Here is a 24,801-nt window from a genome sequence, read left to right on the forward strand (position 1 = left end):
GTATGTAAAACTAGATACTCTAAAAATATAGTTTTGATTACGTTTTATATAACCAATGACAACAATATATACATGCTTAGTTACATAGTGATGGTTGAATATGAGTTCAAAGCGTCGATCCCCAGCATGCTTTCTTTAAACGATGCAGCTTCCTACAGTATCGTTGTTGAATGCTATTGGCTAAATTGATGAGCCGACATACCTTCGACCAATAGGAAGAAACCAAAACAATAACAAAGCGTTGTGTCATTGAATAGATTCATAATAATAATAATACAAGTGACAGTTCAGTTCAGTAGTCGAGTAGTCAGTAGTTCAGAAGTTCAGGCAGACTGATTCTACGCGCTATGTGTTAAAGGGACAAAGGGTATCGACATTGTGTTGTTTGTGATTTAAAGTCAGTTCTAGTTTCTATTATTTGTGAAATACTTAAGATTTTATGAACTATAATGACGTCCAAACGGAATGAAGATGCCCTCGGTGGTGAGTATTTCCCAACTAATTGACTACAGTAGGGCCTACCATTGTAAACACTGCAAACAGCTGCTTTGCTTGCAGCCTACACTACGTCATGAGGCTTATTTCATGTGTCACGTAGGCATGCGATAATAACTATAAACTATTGCATTATGATGATTGATTGTTCATTTCTGTCATAGACCTTTGTTCCTTTAAAATTTCTCACTTTTCCACTTCTAATCTAGTACCAACCAATGTGCTCAAGCTGTAATTTTTAAGTAGGCTAGGGTACGTAACTTAAGAGGGCCTAACCGCCTAACTTAGTAGGCCTACTTGTTCCTTTAATTCACATTACTCACTTTTCCACTGTTAAGTTACCAACCAATGTGCATAAGTTAATCTGTAGTTTTAAGTAGAGGGCTTATAGTACTCAACCAAACCAATCTAACTTAGGCTTGTAGTAAACGTATATTTAGGCGGATAGGCTTAAGTAAGCCTATAGTGTAAACCAACAATCACGTGTAAACTGACTGTAAAGTGTCTTAGGTTGTCGGAGACTGGCTGTTCTCCAACACAGGAATCAGTAGGTTAATAACTTAGGCTTTCTATCTCACTCAGATGTTCTAAGCATAGCCTAGACCCCTTGAGTTGGTTACCTGATTACCCCCTCTTCGTCTTTGACCAGCCAGGGTTGGATAGACAGCGTCAAACATTTAAAAATAAAAATAAAAAACATTTTTAACTTCGGCATTTTCACCAGGTGGATGGAGTTTCGGGAAGGAGGGTAGCATTGTCTAACATTTTGAGGTTCACCTACCCTCTCATAATGTACCTACCTACCTATTTCAGTTGTGTTTTATTGTTCAAGGTCGCATTGCCGGCTTTGAGTATATTTGTTATTTTATTAATAATGTAACATTATAGATACTTTATCCTGCCCGTGTCCAGCGGGGCAAAACTTAAGAAAAAAGGTGTAAACGGGGCAAGAATTCTTAAGAAAAACATGTTAGTCTCTATTATCAACTGTAAAAAAACAACAGTTACATACTCTTATCACGCAAATTGTAGCCTACAGAGACATTTTGGTCGTAGCTTACTTAATGCTTATTTTAATGAAAATCTCTTTTGTATTTGTATTAAACTGTGTGGCAGGATCAAAACTAATAATTTTATCGTAATTTAAACATATCCCAACCGTATAATAAGGATCAAATGTATAACGAAAAGTAGGCCTAAACAAACCAATAGGTAAGTTAGGCCTACCTTTATACTAAGTTAGAGGTCATCCAACTGTCGAAAACCCTACCAAAAATATGTATTTTACAGATATCTATATTTCCACCCCGCACTGTAAATAAAACATGTGATTGGAATTTCTTCCATTTGTTTTGATATTCTGTTTGTATTTCATTGTTATTTTGTCACTAGCATGGCAACCCATAAGGCCCATGTTTTTAAAATTTAAAATCCATTTTTTGTGCTTATTTTCAAGCCTTTTTTAATTTATAAAGGGATTCTGCACATCTACAGGAAAATATCTTTCCATCAGTACGCGTAGATTTTCCCTGCCATGCACACGAGCTGAGAAAAAAGGTTTTAAAGAAACATGCTTGCCTATTAATATATTCTTTCCATCAGTACGCGTAGATTTTCCCTGCCATGCACACGAGCTGAGAAAAAAGGTTTTAAAGAAACATGCTTGCTTATTAATATATTCTTTCCATCAGAATGCGTAGATTTTCCCTACCATGATTTTCACTTAAATCTATTTAAATAACATCAGGTTTAATGAGTATACTACTTAGATTTGCTGTGACAGGGAGGGTAATAAAATGTGTTTTTTAGCAAAATAGGCCTATTATAGGAGAGGGCTTTACTGGTAAACTTGATATTTTTCGGAGAAGTTTCATATAAAGACCTTTTTAGTTAAAGTATGCGGTTGATTGGTGTGCGGCTTACAGTTTTTTAAGAGGTTTGTGATCCTTATTAGCTTTATAAATTATAGATTTAATAGTTATAGTGATATGTTGGAACAGGTACCGTACCTACCAGTGCCAGTTTCTCACAAAAATCTATTCTCGGCTCTACTTGGTACCACACAGTACTTTCGGCACCTCACTAAGTAGGCCTGTACACTAGTACTCACTCTTTAAAAGGGAGCTTCAATCAGTGTCATTTTTCATTTGACATATATTTAGGTAGCCTATGTTGTTTTAAATATTTTGACTACAAGCATTTTTTTAAACCTTTCATAAAAAATGTTATATCTTTGTGACTTACTTATGGGTGTATTTGTGAAGAAATGCAATTTTAAAATAGGGAGCAGTTAATTATGAGTGGAAATTTTCTGTGCCTACCTACTAAACTGTAGTTTTGATGTCAGTACATTTTTTGACAATCCCTGTTGTAGATAAGCAAATCAAAAACCAAGTCAAATGGAGAACTTGGTGATTTAATTAAAATATTAGGGCCTATATATAGTTTTAATTATTACAGTTTTATTAATTAATAATTACTAGCTGTCTACTCGTTCTATGGACGGGACCATGTAGTCAGTAAAAAAAACCTTCTTCGAACAGCAGTTGGTTTGCGTATTAATGTGCATTTTTCCAGATATGCAGGCAAAACTCCGTATACAGCACTGTTTAAGGGTCTGTTTCCCGGTTATCAAAACTCAAGTACAATTTGACAACACACACAGAATCTCCGGTTAACGACCTGAATGATGCCTAGAAATTTAATTTACAGTTACACATTATAGATTCACTTGTGATTAATAAAATCCGTTATGTAAGGCACAACGTTTTTAATCTCACTTGGTTTTGGATTTTCTTACATGGTTGCAGGGCCAAATTAAATTAGGGTAATATAATTTTGCAGTATTTGAATTTGAGTATTTGTAAACAAGGTTTAATGTAAACATATCCAGTGACATATAGAAAAAATAATCTTTATCCAAACATCTGTTCGTTACTTCATGGATGTCGTATTCTCCAAACAGATGAGTATTTCATAAGACAATAAGACATTTTATTGACCGTTAAGTAAATACAAAATACAATAGGTCTTGTCAATTTTAAAATAGGCCTAATAAGTTAGCTACATAAAATAAGAAATTATATGGCGAGTCAGGTACAGTGTGGTATTGGCTTAAGGACTATTAAAAAAACATGAATCATAAATAATTTAAAGACAAAACAATTAATAAACATTTCAGAACAAAATAACAAAACAAGCCTAAACTATCACAATTTCTTGCTCAAAGTATTCCTCTACCGAGTATGGGATTTTCCTGTAGCCATTTATAAAATTTAGTTAGAAACATTTTATCAGACTTTAAATTGACTAGGCAAGTTGGTAATTTATTGTATACTATCACAGCCAAATAATCATGGTATTTTTGTGCCTTAACTTACCTAACTTACATCTAGTAATATCTATTTTGTCCCTAAATCTAGTATTATAATCATGAACATCACATCTAAATCTAAAATTATCAATATTTTTTCTTAAATTTCTAATGACTTCAAACAGATTTATCACAGTTAAAATACCAGTTTGTAAAAACAAAGGTCTGCAGTGTTCTGACTTTGATTCATTTGCCAATAATCTAATAATTTTCTGCTTGATTAAAACTCTATTAATGCCTATACCATTTCCCCAAATGATAAGACCATATCTTAAAATAAGCAAAGTATGCCATCCTAAAATAACGTAGGCCTATGTGGTAAACAGAGAAAACTTGAAAAATTATTTTATTTAGTCCGTTATTTTATTTAAAAACAGGTGAGGTCATATTTTAATGGCTAAAGACACTCGCCAATCCAGTGAATACAAAAGATTATTTGAATTCCGATCGATGCTCGTTTTTCAGGAGAAGGCCGCGTAAAATGCCTTCTGGGCCGTGACAGACAGACAGAAATAATTGATACAAGACTTGTTTCGGCTTCTTTAATGTATAAAACCATAGATAAAACATACTTAAAACGTAAAAGTAACAAAAAAATATATAATTCTGAGCAATGTACAGACAAAACTCTAATTTTATTTAGATATTATATAGTAAAATTCTTATAATTGCCAGGGACAGTGTGTAAATTTTGATAACAGGACAAAAGCCTGTGAATTGTTGTACGAATATTTTTATTAGACTGTTTTCTTTAGGCCTTTAGTAATCACTACCAAAATAGGCCATATTTATTTGTGAGTTCATCCATTGCCGTTGGTTCTCTTTTCACGTCATATGGCGCCTGGAACACCCGCGGTCGTGGGAAATTTGGTGTAACGATTGCCGCGTCCGACGTCCGATGCCGCGGCCGCGGCGGTCATCGGCGGCCCGTGGTTCGTGTTAGCACAGAATATTTCGTGGTGTTAGTGAAGTATACTGATACCGGCGGTACTAACATTTAACCGTCTGTTCTTAAGGCACTTTTCTTAAGAACCGATGGGACCAATATTTGTCTTCAGGCACCTCGGTTATTACCATCGTCGGGTATCACTAATAATAAGATATTTTGTTATTAGGCTTTGAAATGTTTCTTAAGCTCTCGGAGCCGTTTTTTATTTCGTTGCAAAACCGGCTTTTACAGAAAACCCGGGGCGTATTAGAGATGATAGAAACAGTGTTGTGACTACTGTATATGTAAAAAATCATTAACCTTTGAAATAGTGTAAAACCAGCAACCTCCTACATTGTATACTTTACCTACGACCGTTTTTTTAAAGTAGCCGTTTCAGTACAGTTCTTAGAATTGAAAAGTATCTCATAACAGCATTGTTTACTTTCATAACAGCATAGTTTTACTCATGACAACACGGGTAACTGACCAATGAGGTTCAAGGTTTGAGAGAGGAGAAGTAAAATTGTAATGATTCAAAATCAAAATTCAACTAATCAGCTGTTCAGGCCAATTTAATTGTTGATTGGTGCAATTAGTGTGTTTCGTTGCATCACTGCCAGTGGCAATGAGAGGTTATAAACGAAAACATAATCTCTTTTAGAAATTATGAATAGTGATTTTTAGTAATTAAAACAATGTCGGAGGTAAAGTAGTGTACGCAACTCGCGTAAACTCGTAGAAGTTTATATGGCACTCGCCAAGGCTCGTACCTTAAATTTTCTACTCGTGTCGTTAACACAATCTTTACGCAATCGTTGCGTAAACTACTTTACGCTTTTGTTTTTACGTATCTTAATTCGATATTCCACGAACAGTTACGGTATTAGTTATGGAACGTGTCGTCGTACACGGTGTCTAGAGAGCGGTCAAGGCCGAGTGGGGCCTAGACAGCCAACATGGGAGTCTGGCCGAGAGTTGATGAGTTACAATTAGACCATATCAACAAAGACTGATTCGCCCACCACGCCACATAAGATAACGGGCTAACGATGACGCGTTCGGCACACGTAGTGCTTATTTTAAAACATCTAATTGATATGAGAAAACTGCTACGCCATTTATTAACACTGCTTTGTTAACAACTTCGGCTAACAAGTAACAATCATCCAAAAGAATCTGTTTTCTGTATTATTTATGATTTGTTTACATTTTAATAATTGAGGTGGCATTAAAGCTATCAATATCATAAGCCATGCAATCCCACCAAGTGTATAAAAATCAAATAATCTTAAAATAAAATCACTATTGACCAAAAGATTTTAAAAAGTTCAAACTTTATATTTGCTAGTATGGAACAAATTGTATCTTGTGTGGTTTTATCTTTTAAGTGGTTTTTAAACTATACGGAATTTTGGCTTTCAATCCTGGTATTTTTTTTTAACAAGCATAAATACAGCGTAGGTCTACTCTTTTCTCAAAATTTATTTTAGGTTCAAAATTTTGACTTCCAAATTAGTTCAATACAACGTTTTATTTACAGTTTTGTTTTGTCACTCAGCACGAGGACATGAGTTCTATTAGCTTTCAAGACCTTCGGCGAACAGCGATAAAAAGTTCTAAAAGCGTAACCGAGTCGTCAACCCAACTGCGCCTCAATGTTTACGTTTGTTTGTCCTACTCCTCGCATTGTGCGGATATCCCCGGTACAACAAGCGGCCGTGGCTTTATTTGCGTAAACATGTTTGCGCGGTTTCCGTGTCATGCCGCGATGTTTGGCACTGTGCGAGGCGAGGCGGATCACTGGCCTATAGCCTGTAGCCTGTGTGCTATGTATAGCCGGGCCGTGACGTGTACGTGACGTTTTCCACGTGTAGCCTTGGCGTTGGCGCTCGCTTCTCGCCGCATGTCTGGCCTTGGAATCACTGCCGGGAACCACCAAACAAACCCATCTTCATTTATTTATTCTTCCTACGGTACATACCAATTTACATAAATTAGAACAAGTTGCTGACAGATAGAGAAAACAGTAATTAATAATTAATTATTAAGCAAAACAAAACAATAAATTGTATAATATTTTCAGCTGAAGTAACAATAAAATTGACTCTATGTAATGAACAAGCTCAGGTAGACATCTTAAAAACATCAAAACATTGTTGGAGACTAGATAAGCCGGCCAATATTAAAAAAAAATCTAAAAAAAACAAGAAAGGATCGTCGTCGAAAAGGTTGTCATAAATAATTGGGTAAGCGTACGTACCCAAGAGATGGGCTATGGGACTATTGGCTATATGGTCCAGCGATTGCATCACAGGGTGAGTAGGAACTATTGACTATATAGTCAATGGTAAGAACAGAAAGTGACACATTGGAAAATAGAGTTTAGCATCATCCGTAAACCTCTGTTACAATCACCCACTGCAGATGTGATTTTTTACTTTACACTTTACACAACCGCCATTGAAGCGCCGTCAATGAGTGGGGCCTTGTTTCTAAGCTATTGGCGACGATCATTAATAAATTGAAGTTTCCCAGCCGTATACCTACAACACTGATTCAATTGTCTTCTATCTGGTTATCAAAACTCCAGAACAATTTTAAACACAAAGAATCTCTGGTTCCTGACCTGGATGATGCCTAGTTATTTAATTTAATTTACCGTTACACTATATTATACCACTTGCGATTAATTAAATCCTTTATGTAAGAAGAACGTTTTTATTCTCACAGTCACTTGGATGGGATTTGGCTTCAAAACGTGATCGGAAATGGTTGCGGTATTTGTAAACAACATTTGTAAACATATCAGTGACAGCTAGAAAAAATAATCTTGATCCGAACAGCTGTTCGTTATTTCATAGATGATTATGTGATAAAAATTTGGAGGAAAACTTGACAAAAATCGCACAAAACTGCATTTTTAAACGTCCGTAATTTCATTTACAAATTATTGAGGCCATATTTTAATGGCTAAAGACACTCTCGCCAATCCAGTGAATACATTAAAATGGCTTGGATCTTGATATGAACTCTTGTTTTCCTGGAGAAGATTGCGTAAAATGCCATCTCGAGTGTTACAGACAGACATTTAATATATATTATACAATAAATAATTTAATATATAACAAATATTTATATAACTTAAATATTTAAATATTTAGATGAGACTTGGGTACTTTCCTGTTAAAGGGAAGATTCATTATTATCGATGATTTTTTTCGATATATCGATATTTTTGTTTTCCGATCCATTACAAATTGACAACTGATCGTGTTTAGGCTAAAATAGTCTATTATACGGATTAAGAAATGAAACTGTTCTAAGCTAACCTAACATAACCAACAAAACTAGCCGTACTTAAAAAAAAATTCCTTTTGATAACAGAAATGCAAATTAAACACCGAATTTTTAAATGTTACACAAGTTTGGTTAGTTATGTTAGGTTTTTTTTTTAAACAGTTTCATTTCATTATTGTTTGTTGATACTGAACAATGTTTATCATAGTTGTCAGCTGATATTTTCAATTTGTTAATATCGATATATCAAGAAAAAAATCATCGATAATAATGAATGTTCCCTTTAACAGGAAAGTACCGAGACTTGTTTTGGCTTCTTTAATGTATAAAACATAAAAATAACCTAAAAATTTATGATTCTGAGCAATGTACAGACAAAACTCTAATTTTATTTATATAGATTGGCATAAAAGCCGTTTTTAATAAAACACTATATATATTTAAACTTAAAGTATATCGGTCCCGGCTCCAGGTCTTACCGTGCCACCTACGGTAATAGCTACTTCCTTCCCTATAGGGAAATTCGCTAATACTTTCAACAACAGATGTTTGCCTTTAATCTATTTTCCTAGAGTTTAATAATGTTATTATTTCCCAGAATAGGACAAATTTAACTAACGGTACCTACATATTTGTATCTACAGGGTTGTGAAAAAGTATGGACAACCCCTATTAACTTTTTTATGGCTTACACCAGGATAACCAAACTTTGTACACATAAAAGTGCACTTTTTGTTGGTATCCCAATTTCCTTCGAAACCCCAAAATGGGTTATTTTGGGGGTAACTCAAAATCTTTAAATGCAAAGCCCCATCAAGTGGCACTTCATTTTAAATACCATTAGCTTAAAAGAATATTAGCGAAAACTTGAGGTCTCTATCTCAACCCATTACAGAATGGCGACCTTTTTATTTTTCACTAGCCTCAGAGACCCCATGTAAAAATATTATTTAATTTATTATTAATTTGTTGGCCTACACCAATATCGCCTATTTACGTTTTTATGGGTTGTACCAAGGAAACTATACTTATTATTACTGTAACAAGAAACTAATAAAAATTACTTTTTGGTTGCTAAGACAATTATGCCCGGGCCCCAAAATGGGGTATTTTGGGGACAGCTCAAAATTTATAAACATAAAACCCTATCAAGTGACACCTCATTTTGAAGGCCAATTGTTTAAAAGAATATTGGTGAAAACTAGAGGTCTCTATTTCAACCTAATTCAAAATGGCGGCAGTTTTTAGTTTTCAGGCCTGTGATGCATTTAACATTTTTGAGCTGTCCCAATGTCGTTTTGGGGTTCCCAGTAGAAATTGTGGAAATTGGTTGGAATTTGGGAAAGCCCCGTGGAAACTGTGTAAGTAAAACTGCCCTAGGATTTGAAAAAATAAAAAACTAATTTTCCTCAAACCTCAAATATCCAAAAGACAAATGTTAACTTCTTTTAAAATTGTTGTCCACTGGTGACCAAAATAATTAAGGCATCGTGGATCCAAATTTATTTGTTGTTGATTCTTAAATTAATGATGTTAGTAATGAAGGTTGATGTTTGATAAGACAAGGGTTTAAAAAAGTGGATAAACCATTCATATATAAGCGTCCTCTAAACACTATTTGGCTTTAGATTCAATAGGTTGAGGACAACATAATACAAATACCTAGTCATAATAAATGAATAAATAAACTTGTGTTCAATCCATTGAACTGTTTTCATGCAGTCCTCTTTTCAATCAGCTCACAACCCAAATTTCAATTTTTTGACAGATTTGATGATTGAATAAGAAGTCTTCTTGCAGTGTCCAAAGTAAATTATAACTAACTTACACAAGCACAATATTACAGATCTAGATTGAGTGGGTGGAGGTATCATATAAGCTCTGTGATGCAAGAGAAACAAGTTGTAATGGATACAGTGCTGATGAAAACTGATGACTTCATATCTATTTTGCATGTATGCCTAACTCTTTTAGTTGTAATAGGAAAATGGAAATTAAGTCAATGTGTGCTGGAAAAGGAAGTAGGCCTAAGTAGTTTAAGCCTTCGTATATAGATTGTATTGTGTGCCCTCGTAAGCATTTGCTCAAACAACTTTATTAATGAGCTTCTTAATACACCCATGCCGGCTTCAGGCCAAACAAAGCTATGTGTATCTGATGCCTGTTTATTTTTGCATCCATTGTGCTACACTAGATCACTTTGAAGTAGAACTGCAGGTTAGACAAAACAAAAAGTATTGACTGTAACAGAATACACAGGCTTGGCACATTACACGGTCCCATTCCTGACCACCTCTTTTGTTCCAAGCTGCTTCATTATTATTTGTCGTGACTTACATGCAGGAGTTATTCTTGACTTAATTTGTGGTGATGAATTAACAGAATGGTAAAAACAAAAGATTTGCGAGATATTTCCTTCAATATATCCATAAAACCATATGCAGTTTTACCAAGTTTCCTTTTACTAATTAACTCACTATAACCCCCAAGCTTAGGATATCTCACGATATATGACTGTCTTATGTTCACCTTCCAGCCATAAAGGACTACAGTACATTGCCTTGGTAGCCAAATGTTTACAGTGCTCCCCTCAAATCTTAAATTTTCTAGTTTGATTCCAAGTGAGACAGATTCTGGGCCTGAGGTGCCAATTATCATGGGGCTAATGATGCTGTCGAACTAAAGGTCAACACTAGATAGTAACAAGCCTAGGTTTTGGACAATTCCCTTACAAAACTTATAAAATGGCTATGGTAACTAAAACACAAATAAAATATTTAGACATAGTCATTCGAGTGTTAGTAGAAAATATCATGCCATCAATTTATTTTCATGTTTCCTTTTACAGAATATGAGGAGTTCTACTGTAAATTAAATTCTTAACTATGTTATTTCTAAGTTAACTGTAAAAAAGGACCAAGTGGTCAACTTGATTGTCTCAAAATATAAAAAATTGATATGTTTATGTAAATCCTTCTTACATACTAATGATGGTTTTGATTTGTACCTTAGTTTTCCCCAAAAAATATATTTTAAATTTGTTTTTGGAATTTCTGTACTGGATACAAATGGCAGTAAGTAAACTATTGCTACATCCTCTATCCAGTTTCCTTTTAAGAATCTTCATCACCCCTCTTATAAAAAGGCAAAACCTGTCTTTGAATTAAGCTGTTAATGACACTAACTGTAGTGACAGGATAAAAAAAAGTGTTTTCTTGTGGTGAAAGCATCTTTACAAGCCCCACTATAATAAGAGACCATAAAAAGAGTGTCGAAACTGATCGATATTCAGACAACCAAGGATTACGTTGGCAACAAAAGGTATTTAACCTCTAGAATAGTAATTGTTAAGTAATCCTGAAGGCAACGCCCAAAAAATGTATGTAATCACTAAAACTTGTAGATCTACATTTTATAAAAAATATTTTTTGTATTTGTCAGGTTTCCATGATACTAAAACCATACTATACTCCGTTAACAAAATTTAGAGGGTTTAAGGGGAAGTTTCCCCACTACTTTTTTTACTTATTATATATGTAGCAGCTGGTAGTTTGACCAATAAAATGTAATATAATAAAGGCTACAGATCTAAAAACGTTTAGCCATAAAGGTATTATGTGAGGCTGAATTGTTCTGGTTGACTCTCAAAGACAAGAAATAAATAGAAAAGGAGGAGTAGTTATGAGATCGATATATCTGTGGCTTGGTATCCAGGGGTAGAAAAGTTTGTTGCTGCACTTGCGTAGGCGCAGAGTCACGTCTACTCAGTTATGTGTTTGGTGATGTTTCCAGAATGGTTTGCGCAATGACCCTGCAGTACCCACTCTACACACAACCGTACCCCCAATGTGATAACGCAACTATTTAAAGGGCTGCAATTTCTGAGTAGAGTGCTGAACCACAAAAACGTCTTAACAGTTAATAATCTTAATTAATATGTAGTTTCTACTGTTTCCCCCTCAGTTACCGTGTCTGGGTGTGTTGCAGAGTCGTGGGTGGAGTTCTCCGGACAGACCACACCAGTAGAAAGAGTGCTGAGTCCAATCAACACAGGTCACTCCAGCCCTGAACGTATGATACCTCTGCCTTTCGCCTCAGGGGAAGAGTACCTTCGGTTGCTGCATGAGGCTCAGAGAGAAAGCTACAGTGGTTCATATGTCAGCTCCAAAAATGGAAGGTACATACAGGGTGGCAATTAACTCTATAGACGATAGCTTAACTGTAGTGACATAATGTAAGTTTGGAACCACTGCAAAGTAACTTACATTAAAAACAGTTGGAATAATCTCTGCAATCGCCCCTTCTAAGGGTAAAAGGGTAAACATGCACCCACAGTACACTATTCACTCTGAGTTATATTATTACATACATTTACATGTACATGAAAGTTATTAGAAAAATATAGTTTTCTTCTAAAAATTTAGTAAAGCATGAGGAAGCCTATAATCCTAGGCAGGAATAGGAAGGGATTAAAAGTGATGATTTCTCAATGTATTAGAAATATTTAGGCTAAACCTTTTATAATGCTTTTAAACTTTCCCTCCTTTTTTCTCTACTATTTGACATTTATGTGAATAGTGCTTGTTAACATTATAAGCACTGATTTTCAGGGCTGTATCTTGAAACTCTATATTGCTCCCAGCCAAGGGCGGTAAAGTGGGTTGTCACCCCCAAAATGTTTTTAACAGAAATACCATTATATACTAAAGGGGAACTTTAAAATTTAAACTTTGATTGCAAATTGTTCGGTCAAATTCATTGTAGACTATATTCTTGCTGGTGTCTCCGCCCTCAGGCCCTCCATTTTTATTGGGGGTCAGTAGGAAAGTTACACTGAGGAAAATTTGTTACTGGGAATTGATTTTGCACTTAAAATACCAACGCAAATCAACAGTAATAAATAATAAAGTGGTTAAGAAACCGTTATAGGGGTTTCTATACCTATTTGGGGGGGGGGGGGTTGAAATAGTTTTTTTAGTTTCAAACCTTAGACTAAAAACCTTAAAAATGTTAAGTCCCATGCAATATAGACATGGATTTAATACTATTATGGGGGTTACAATATTTTTAAGGGGGGGGGGGGTTAAAATGGTAAAATTACACATTCCTAGAATATTTTGGGTTTTAGGTCCATAGACCAACAATGCTGCTAAATGTCAAAGATATAGGACATCTAAAAGTTACTTCTAGTATATTGCGTGTGTAGTGGCTATTAAAAGGGGGAATTGTTTGGGGGGGGGGGGGGTTGTAAGTATGGTGCTTTTAAGAATAATTTCTTAGTTTCAACCTAAGACATATAAACTAACTTGCAAAATTTAAAGTTCCATGCAATATGCTTGCTGCCTCTATGATGTGTCCCTAGGTAAGGCTCAACATTTAACCTCAAGGTACCAGTAAATCAAACTTCCACACTTATTTATCTTTTAAGTCTGCTCTGAAGTACTGTCCACTATATTCGTATCGTCTCTCGTATCCTCCGGCCACTAAATAGCACTATTAGGCTGTGGTTTCCTAGACGCATAATAGATGCGCTGCGTGTGCGCATCTAAGACTCCACTTGTCTTATGGAGTTTCGTGTAAGCGGTTTCCAAGGCTGCGTATCTAATGCTGCGTATTTGACCAACTGCTTTCAGAGCAGTCGAATCTGAGTTACGCTGCGTGTTAGACATATCTTGTGCAATGGATTCAAAAGTAAATGTTGTCCAGAAGGCAAAATTCTCCAACAACGACAAAAAATTGATTGAATTTGTCTCTTCTAATGACATACAAACTATTATGGAAGTACATACGTACTTCCATAACGTACTGTTATGGAAGTACGTTGTTAATACAATTAAAATTTTTATAGTATTACATTTCATATCAATCGTTATGTAGTGTTAATTTCCCATAATGTGTAATTTTCATATTTAATTCCCCTATTACATGTTCCCTACAATTAATTTGTCCTCACATATTTTCTTATTGCTGTAATTTGTAAATAATCCTAATGTTGACAAATATTCTTTTCCAGTCAGCACAACACCAACTCCCAGAGCCCCCATAATTATTTTAAGAACCCCTGAACATCTTAGTAATAAGCTTATATCAATTACTAGCAGAGTACCTTCCTACTTACGGGGTTGGCGTATAAGTATAAAATGCTTATTGGTGTTATACTCGTAAAAGGTATTTTTGTTGATTCGGTAAATCCCGAATAGTATTATATATAATAAAATTATATATAATAACAGTAAAAGCAAAGTTGGAGAGGCTAAATTAAGATTTATTGTTTACATTTTAAATTGACATGTTTGCTTTAATACTACGGTTAAAACATCCGTGATGGCCACGTACAGTACCTAATCATGTACTTTTCACTGCTCACGCTTCTTCGAAGCTTTTAATACCAAAGTATCCATTTCATTATCTAAATCATCGTTTAACATCATAGTAGCCACTAGTAATCTCTCCCGTGAACTTATGTTACGCACAAACCGTGTGTATTGTACGCAGTCTAGGAAACCACTCACGGCGTCTGCGTTTTTGGGACCTGGATAAAAGCTGCAGCGCATCTAAACCGCTGCGCATCTATTACGCATCTAGGAAACCACAGCCTTATCCATTTATGAAATGAAAACAAAAGTCAGAAGGCAGTAGATTATGAGTTCTTTATTAGGAGATGAGACAAGAAAGTTAAATCAAAAGAAAACTGATCAAAGTTAATTAATATTATATAAACCTGTTTTTCTTACATGAAAAATTCTTTACAATAATCTTGTTTACAACTGTTAATAGTAAGAATTGGTTGAGTCATCTTATTACATGATAGGGTTTTTAACTTTCTTTAATATCTTATTACTTGAACTTTGGTCATTTTTACATTGGATTAGGCACGTGTCCAAGATTATTAGTCTTGATTGTATTGGTCAAGGCAAAATATTTGTTTGATAAGATTCAACAACTGCCCTAGAGTAAGATTTTTTTGCCTTTGTTCCTTTCAATCATATAGTCACTCTTTCAACTAATGTTTAAAAGTTTCATTAAGTGCATGATTATATGGGCTGTTACGGTTATAATGCTGTGGTATTTAATATTCTCTCAAGAAAAATAAATTTATCTCACGTTATTACGTGCATTTTGCTGTGATAATATCATAATCAATAAAGTTTTATTATGGTTATTTGAAGTGTGGTTTTCACTCTTCAGTTTAAATTTGACTTTAAAACACCAAGAAACCTAAGGCCCAAATTACAAATACAATAGTTGAAAATTACACACCATGTTATTGAATGTTTTCTATACACTCTAGGCCAATATAGTTGCTAAGCACACACTCTAGGTATATAGGTATACACTATAGGCACATTAATTGCCAATATAGTAGGTATGTTAGTGAAATATGTTAAGAGAATTTTCAATTTTACATGATTTTACCAAAAAATGAATTTTTTTAAAATTAGATATAAAAATGATGATAAATAGTTTTGACAAAGAATGTAGGACCTTCGGGGGCTTGAACGTGGCAATTTTAAACTCATCCTAACGCATATGCTGGTACAAACATGAAAAGATATAGGTGTAAACTGGTGGAGTTCACAGTAACAACTAACCTCGTCAATGGCTTACAGTGACCCAATGTATTTTTGATTGTTTGTACGCTGCCTGTCGTTTGTAAAGTCGGCGTTCGAAGTGATCGTGTTAAACGTGTCTTCCCCACAGTGAAAACAAAAATTAGCCTACTTTGAAATATTTGTTAGAATAATTTAGCGGCTCATTCCTTTTCCAATATGTTTAGGTCATTGGTTATTTGATAATGTATATGACGTGTTCTGTATACAATGTTACATAATATGTTGTGCAATGTAATGTGTTCTGCATAAAACATCTATAATAAACGAGCAGAGTACCCATCCTTCGTACGGGGTTGACGTATAAGTATAAAATGCTTGTTGCAGTAATACACGAGCTTTTTGTGTTTGCAATGGCGGAGGACACGGTTTGAGAAAATTTGGTTCTTTTAATTTACGGTATGCTATAATATAATACATCTTCCATAATAATGTTCTACCTACCTCTGCACCTAAACAACAGAAAAAAGTAGATAACCAAAATTCTCTCAATATCACAAATTATTTATAAATCAAAAAAATGAGCATAACTGTAAACAATCCTATTTTGTCAGTTCAGTTCCCATTGTGTATCACAGCTTTTTTTTTGCTACTTGGTTCAAATTAGCTGTTGTCATAAATGAAAAAAAAAATAGTGCTGAACCCTATTGGTAAACCCTAAAACTTTTTAATGCTATTGAATATCATAGAACCAAAGCTGTGTAGTTGAAACAGCTAGCAAAATTCTTTAGTTCATTTTAAATGTGAATACTGATAAGGTTAACATGGAAATCTCCAGAGCAACTGGGGCGGAGCCTGAATGGGTCTTTGAGATAAGAGTATGTCTATATGTTAATCTGGAACGTAAGCTATCATCATACCAAATTTTGGCTCAATCTGATCAGTATTTACTGCGTGATTGAACTTTAAAAAAAAAAAAAACTCGTAAACTTTCACATTTATAATATTAGTAAGATAAGATTAGATGTATAGACCTGCAACAATTTGCTATTTTTAAAGGTGTAAGATTTAAATTTACTTATGCAGATAATTCATTATCATTTCAGCTCATTTTTTTATATAGCATTAGACATATTCCCTACTGCATAGAGCTTATGATTTAGAGTGCAAGACATTAGGTGAAATCCATAATTTTATAACATGGATTCTCTCACTGCAGTACAAAGAAATAAATATACCATTGTGTGGCTTGAGAAGTAATTAATTGAAGGCAAAAAGTACTTGCCTGTTGATTGGCAAGAGGGGACTGCTGTTATCAAGGTCACACTGTTTATTATTGATACTCATTATCTCACCATGATAAGCAGCCCATATCTAGTAAATAGCTATCATTGTGGGCATCAAGTAAATAAAGCCACCACCTGATGAAATAATGTTCTATAATTATGTTTTATTTCTTAATATAAATAGCTTCTTGATCAGCACTGTACGTGTTATTAAATTACCTGAAAGTACAAAATATTGGAGTGTCCAATCAAAATTGACCACCACTTACCACCTTTTACTGTATAATTATTTACCGTCTTGCAGGGCCGTATTTAGAATTGATGAGGCCCCCGGCGACTCTCACCAGAGAGGCCCCTCTATCTTCTGATTCTTCGAAGGTTTGAACTTAAGGGTTTAAAAATACACGTGGTATTGCTTCAACACGATGAATTGACCTTTTGTTTCCAACTATCTGATCGACAAAAAAATAGGAGACTAGCTAATAAATAAGTCTATTTTTTTTAATGATAATATTAAGGGTCTTAGGTCGGGGCCAATCATTTTCATTTCTTTTGGGTTGAGTAAAAATTTGTAATCGCGGCCAAATTGTATGCATCTTCTACACCACTACAAGCTGTCTTCTTCACAGTAAAATTGTGGACATCTGCTACGGTCGCGGATGGATCCTGAACATTATGCGCGATCACTGAGATGTTATCTTCGTTTTCTGTTATGGGGCAAAATTATGAATGTCTCCTATGGCCGCAGAGAAATATTTAACAACTTGCGCGAGTGTGGGGACGTCATCTTCGTCTCCTCCGATCGCGGCAGAATATCATGAACGTCACATGTGGCCGCGGAGAAATAATGAACATCTTGCATAATAGCGGAGATGTCATCTTCGTTTCCTCCGATCGCAGCGGAAAATCATGAATGTCTCATGTGGCCGCAGATAAATAGTTAGTAATATCTTGCGGGAGCGTGGAGACATCACCTTCCTCACCTGCAATCATTACGAAAACTTGAAGATCTTGCCAGTTTGCGCGGACATGATATTCGACTTCAACTCCTGTGGTAGCGATAAAATGCTGGACATCTTTACGCGATCATGGCAAAACAAATTATCGGTGAAATACAGGGATTTATTGTTCCCTTGTTAAATATACACAAAAAATTGAGGCCCCATTTGAAGCCCCGGCAACCGCCGTGTCCACCTTTAGGGAAATATGGCCCTGCCGTCTTGTGAGTCAACAGTACAAGTGTAAATATTTTATTACAAAAGTAATTAGACGTATTTTGTACTTTCAGATTATTTATATCCTTAATTGTGTTGATTTATCCAAATTATAGATGTTATCCTTTACTTAATATCACAAAAAAAATACAGTTATCAGAATACTTTTGTTCAAAATCATGGTTTCAATCTTAGTTTCAAAATTGGATCCTCAATTGTTATGATTGATGGCATGAGGTCAAGGTTAAACAGCACTAATTCTATCTTACTATTTTCAGTCCAAAATCACCACCAAACAGTCCAAACACTGAACTAGCGAATGGAGAAGAATTCAAAGGTGTTTACATCAATTACACATACAAGGTAATTAATTGTGTTATACATTTTGTTGGGATAATCTAATTTCAGTCTATTTCCATCTCAGTGTCATTTCAGTAATTGTTTTTGGAGTGTTTGTTGCACCTTATTATTAGAAGTACATTTATCACAGCCTCAGGCCATGCTTAAGATAATCTAAAACAATATTGTACTTGTTTATATTTCTTGCATGAAGATGTCCTCATTTCATCAAGATAATTTCAAATATCTGTATCATTATGTTTAACTTAACAATTGACTAAATTTAACTGATTTTAGTGAAAAATATTTATTTCTATCAGCAATAAGGAGTTGTTTTTTTCATTGAATAGTATATTTTCTTTCATTTTTCAAAAGTTTACTGAATTGTATTCTAATAAATCTATTTAAACCTTACAAAACAGTGATTTTTGTCAACATGAATAGGTAGCAATAAGTTGAAGAACTTCAAAGAAATACACCAAGAAGCTCTGGTCTTAAACACTTTATAGAATCTACTTTTACAAAAAATTAGACTGCAATTTTAGGGAAACTGTCAATGCAACCATGATGGTTAATGATAGGAATGTTTGTGTATTGTAGACATGGCTATGAATAAAAGTAACAACTCATGACCCAGTGCCAAAATGAATGATTTATCCCTATATAATGGAGATCCTTGGCTCTAATCCAGGTTAAATGTCTCATTCTCACTCCACTTCCTGACAGCTACAGGGACAAGAATTTGACCTCTCTTCAAGGAACCTCTAAATGAAAAGCTATAACTCTTACCATAAAGACTAGTTATACAGGGTGTCTCAGACCACCCGGCCGGCTTGTATAGCTCCAATATGAAAGCAAATGGAAACCTAATTGCAACTGGAACCCCCTATTTTGACCCCAAGGAATTCAGCTAAATTATTTTCAACCCCAAAAAAGCACCCCAAAGGGCAGATTTTGGGGGGTGGGGGTGGTTTTTGGGAAATTTTCAAATGTAAAGGGGGGTCGTGTTATACCTCTTTTTAAAGGTCCTTTAGTCCTGAGTATTTTAGTGGAAAAAGATTTAAATTATCTTCATCCCTATTTACAGGGTGTTCAAAAACGTACAAAAAATAGACCTTTGAACTACTTTTCACTGTAAAGAGGTGGAATTTCGTGGGGGGTTCAAATTTTGATAACACTTTAATTAATAAATGAGCTTTCAAAAAACTCTGGTTTTAACCCTTTTGCTATCTTTTTACTTATGTTACGCATTTTCAAACTTTTTGAAGTTTCAAAAGCTGTTATCTCAAAAATTTCAAATGGCAACATGGGTTTCATTACAAACTACATTGTAGCCCTTAAAATTTGCTATAATTTTTGTATTTAATGTTTTTTGGTATCTTCATTGGTTAAAGAGATATAGCGAAATTAGTGTATTTTAATGTTTTATTAAATGGTATCCAAAGTATTTGCTGTTGTAATTGTACACGTCTAGGTCTCAATTAAAACTAATTATGTTAAAAAATTAAAATACTACCCAGATTGTTAAACTTGGAGGATTAATAAAGGAAAAAACACAACTGCAAATATTCTTAGTTATTTAATAATTTACAAAAGTCTAATAGTGCTTTGAATGAATACTGTCTATAAATGCTACTGGTAAATAAAAAAAAATCATCATGCAATCAATGAGCGTGTGCGTGAAACTGGTCACGTTTGATCAGATAAAACAAATTACAAATTACAAATTACAATTTACAAATTAGATAACTTACTGGATCTGTACGAGAGGTGAATGCACCTGCGGTAGTAAAATAGCAATACAGTACCATAATAGTGGAGAAGAAGTACTACGTGCATAAACAGAGTTGGGGTTTGCATGGAACAAAATGGAAGGCAATTTAAGCATTTGTAGAAGTCCATCGGTATGTAGGCTATTAATGCTGATTCAAACTAATTATTCATTCAAAGCACTATTAGATCAATGGAATTGTAAAATAACTAAGAATATTTGTAGTTGTGTTCTTACCTTTATCAATCTTCCAAGATCAACAATCTGAGTACTATTTTATTTTTTTAGACAAGATTTGTTTTAATTGAGACCTAGAGGTGTACATTTACAACAGCAAACACTTTGAATACCATTTAATAAAACATTAAAATACACTAATTTCGTTATATCTCTTTAACCAATGAAGATACCAAAAAACATTAAATACAAAAATTATAGCAAATTTTAAGGGCTACAATGTAGTTTGTAATGAAACCCATGTTGCCATTTGAAATTTTTGAGATAACAGCTTTTGAAACTTCAAAAAGTTTGAAAATGCGTAACATAAGTAAAAAGATAGCAAAAGGGTTAAAACCAGAGTTTTTTGAAAGCTCATTTATTAATTAAAGTGTTATCAAAATTTGAACCCCCCACGAAATTCCACCTCTTTACAGTGAAAAGTAGTTCAAAGGTCTATTTTTTGTACGTTTTTGAACACCCTGTAAATAGGGATGAAGATAATTTAAATCTTTTTCCACTAAAATACTCAGGACTAAAGGACCTTTAAAAAGAGGTATAACACGACCCCCCTTTACTTTTGAAAATTTCCCAAAAACCACCCCCACCCCCCAAAATCTGCCCTTTGGGGTGCTTTTTTGGGGTTGAAAATAATTTAGCTGAATTCCTTGGGGTCAAAATAGGGGGTTCCAGTTGCAATTAGGTTTCCATTTGCTTTCATATTGGAGCTATACAAGCCGGCCGGGTGGTCTGAGACACCCTGTATTAATAGTTTTCTTCCCAATTCAGAAATGAGATAAAAGTAAAATGTATAGAAAGATATGTCAAAATAAAATAGCTAACCAATACAATTAAAACAATCAATTATAGGTTGGTTGGTAGTGCAAACAAAGTACTCTGATGAATCTTACGAAAAAGTATAGTTAATCTTGTTATCCTGATTTTTAGAAGACAAATAATATTTCCTGATTTTTTAAATCAGTAACATAATGTTCTGTCATTGAAATATATAAGCCTCACTTTCTAACTAAGCTGGTAAGGTAACACACCCTTATTAAACAGTTTAATTCATTGTTTGCTGTGATATGAACAGGATGAAGTGTTTTACAAATTTGGTTATTTCATTTTAAGGGTTTACTGTACTTTTTTCATCCTGTGAAAAACAGTGTGGCTTTTTCGTATCATAACAGTTTTATATCTAGCCGCATTGTGAGTCAACTCAGAGAAATTGTGTGGCAATTGACCTGGATTACATTCTCAGGGTGATTTGTTATCGAGGGGTTTCTTATCAAGGTTCTACTGTACACCTGTAATTTAAAGTGTTAAATCAACATTTATAAAGTATATGTACGTGTACAACTTATGTAGACTACCTAGTAATATACTAGCACCCTTGTGTTGTATGATGAATATTCACTACTAGTTGCCTTTACCCTGTTGGTTGGAAAGTGACACATACAGAATAGTAGTCTTATCATGTTCAAACTTTACATTTCCGTGTACTGTTAACTTCCTCTTCTCTCACATGAACCTTGAGTCTTATTTCCCCACAAACAAGGGCTTAAACTATATTGTGCAACTGTCAACCGTATTGGTTTGGTTATTTAAGAGTTAATTTCAAATTATTAAATCCCAATTTTTTAAAGCATTTTGAGTAAACTTATCCCTCTGGGAATTAATCAAACCCCCTTAAATAATAGCCTTGACAACAGTTACTCAATGAGACTGTAGCATGCCATTACAGTTTCCGTGTTTTAAGAATTAATTTAATTTTAGTCAAGATTAGGCTGATTTAGATCTGCTGATATGATGATCTGTACTTGTCCACTGACTAATAATTTTCATTGTTTAGAATTTAGAATAACTGTTCCTACTGTTCTGGTCAAGATCTCATTACGATAAATTTCCCAGTCTTGAGAAAACTAACATGATTACAGAACCTATTCAAAAACTTGAACTTCATGTTCTTTTATGAAATTTTTAATTTAAATTTATAAATCAGAAAATGTTGAATTGTCTAAATAATTTAGGCTACAGTAGGTTCGTTTCTTGTGCCCTAGATTTGAATTTCAGAGTAGTTAGCCTATCTCAGTAAAAATGAAAAATATGTTTTTTACTTTTTACAACCAATGTACTTTACATACTTTGGATCAGCTAATCACTTCTAAACAAAGGATGTGATACTATCATCCTGTTTTGGGGTCAATACCATTATCCTCAAGATAATAAAATTAGCACTCAGTCTGCTTGGCCCAGTTGTGTTTTATCACAATAACTGTTTAACAACCAAGTTTGTCCTTTTGTCAATTGACGATTTATTTGATAAATTTAAAGAATAGTTTTTATTCCAAAATTAAGGATCTTAAGGAACAAGTGAGTCTGGTTTTTTATGGGTTCAAACCACACTCAGCTTTCCTTTATCCTTGGGCTTTTTTATAAATGGATGATCCTCGATAATGAACCAGCTGAACTTGGTCAGTAAGAAAGCTGTCATCTCATTGTTCATTCATGATGGTGGAAAGAAATCTATGTTAAGCATGTTTTAATTACGCAAACCATTGTTGGTTGAAAGAATATTGAGAAGTTCCTCTTCTATCAAAATTGTGTTGAAAAAGTATGGATTTATGTAACATTAAACTACTTATAACCTCTTCAAAGAACAGTGTTCTTCATTTGTACTAGTATCAACCTCATAAAAGCAATTGTTGAGTCAGTAAGACTCTGGAGGAGTTGTACAAATTACTCTACTGGTTAGTGTAGGACTTGTGTTAAAAAACCATGCTCAAATCCCATTTAATCAACCACCAGCTCACAGTTTCAGCTGGAATTTATCATGCATTGCCTGGAGTCCCCCTCAAACTTTATTATACGTCTCTAGGCAAGGATAACTACATTGGAGGTATTAAAACTCTCTATTAAAACCACACAAAACTGATTTTTAATCAGGGATATTCTCTGTTCTCTGAAGTTTGATCAAAACTTCAAAATCTTGTTATACATTTAAAAAATGGCTTCACAGATGGACCAAATAGGCAGGAACCCTCTAGGGTATGCCTACTTGCCTTGTAGTCTGTAGATTATATTATACTTAGTAATATAGTATTTAAATTACCAGGATGGAGATTTTGTGGCAGTTGATCGCAACACAGACTGGATTTGGGATTGGAGCAGCCGACCTGACCAGACACCCCCCAAGTAAGATTTAAAACATAATTGTTTTATCTTATGTATTATACTCATTTCAACAAATTTAGGTGGTTGTAGGGAAAGAAATCCATCCCCTCCACTTGATCCTACCAAAACAATAAATAGCTCAGTAGCTGAGGTTTGCCAAAATATCAATCAGCTGTAACATATACCATAGAACCCCTCACATCCGACCTCAGCATAACCGACTCCTTGGGATATCTGACCTAGTGTGGCTGATCACTCACGGGTGTTGCCATAATCACGGCAGACGACCACTGCTGTTGCTGAGAGAGCAATATATGATTACGGATGTTGCCGCGATCTCGGAATAAGATTAGGCTTACCGATGTTGCCGTGACCACATGATATCCTCATAAGTGTTGCCATGGTCTCAGAAGGCGATGACCGATGTTGCTGTGACCACAAGATCCTCACGGGTGTTGCTGAGATCGTGGGAGACGATTTGGCCTGCTGATGTCGCTGTGACTCCAAGGTATCCTCACAAGTGTTGCCGCGGTCTTGGAAGACAATGACCGATGTTGCCGTGACCTTGTGGACTGATAACCTTACCAGTGTGGCTGCGATTGCGGTAGACGATTTTCCATGTTGCAGCGATCACGGGAGGCGATTACTAATGTAGCTGTGACCTCAACATCTTCACGGGTGATGTCGCGATCGCAAAGACGATTACCGGTGTTGCCGTGATGGTAGGTATGCTCACGGGTGTTGCCGAGTGCGGAAGATCTGCTCCTCCCGATATCTGACCTTTTGGCCCGTTACCGTCATGGTCGGATATTGTTGGTATTGCTATAACCAGCTGATCACTAGTTGTTGATTTTCATGTTATGTTATGAATTTGAATAAAAAACACTATCTTGTTTAGAAATGATTATTTAATTAAAATAGTTTTATTAATACAGACATGAAAGCAGAACCGTGGACGCCTGGCGTAATAGTATCTGTGGATGGGTTGAGAACTTACATTGTATCAATTGAAGGAAGATTATTTAGACGCAATAGAAGATTTATTCGTCCATTTAAAAGTTAAAGAGGGAGATGTTGGTATTGCTATAACCAGCTGATCTCTAGTTGTTGATTTTCATGTTATGTTATGAATTTGAATAAAAAACACTATCTTGT

At 34.7% G+C, this 24,801-nt stretch overlaps 1 protein-coding gene across 1 annotated transcript in view; it reads left to right on the plus strand.

The window, feature by feature from the left end:
* The first annotated feature begins 281 nt into the window (after nt 1-281).
* Nucleotides 282-24,801, plus strand: part of LOC128983640 (BCL2/adenovirus E1B 19 kDa protein-interacting protein 3) — a 29,101-nt gene continuing 4,581 nt past the window's right edge. Inside the window, exons 1-4 of the mRNA XM_054403013.1 lie at nt 282-483; nt 12,084-12,273; nt 18,425-18,509; nt 23,588-23,667. Coding sequence (XP_054258988.1) covers nt 450-483; nt 12,084-12,273; nt 18,425-18,509; nt 23,588-23,667 — 389 coding nt within the window. The 5' untranslated portion in view covers nt 282-449. The remainder of the gene's footprint in view (nt 484-12,083; nt 12,274-18,424; nt 18,510-23,587; nt 23,668-24,801) is intronic.

The sequence above is a fragment of the Macrosteles quadrilineatus genome, unplaced genomic scaffold, assembly GCF_028750875.1.
Source record: "Macrosteles quadrilineatus isolate MER2022 unplaced genomic scaffold, UCM_ALF_1.0 Scaffold_1__1_contigs__length_201487025, whole genome shotgun sequence".
NCBI lineage: Eukaryota > Metazoa > Arthropoda > Insecta > Hemiptera > Cicadellidae > Macrosteles > Macrosteles quadrilineatus.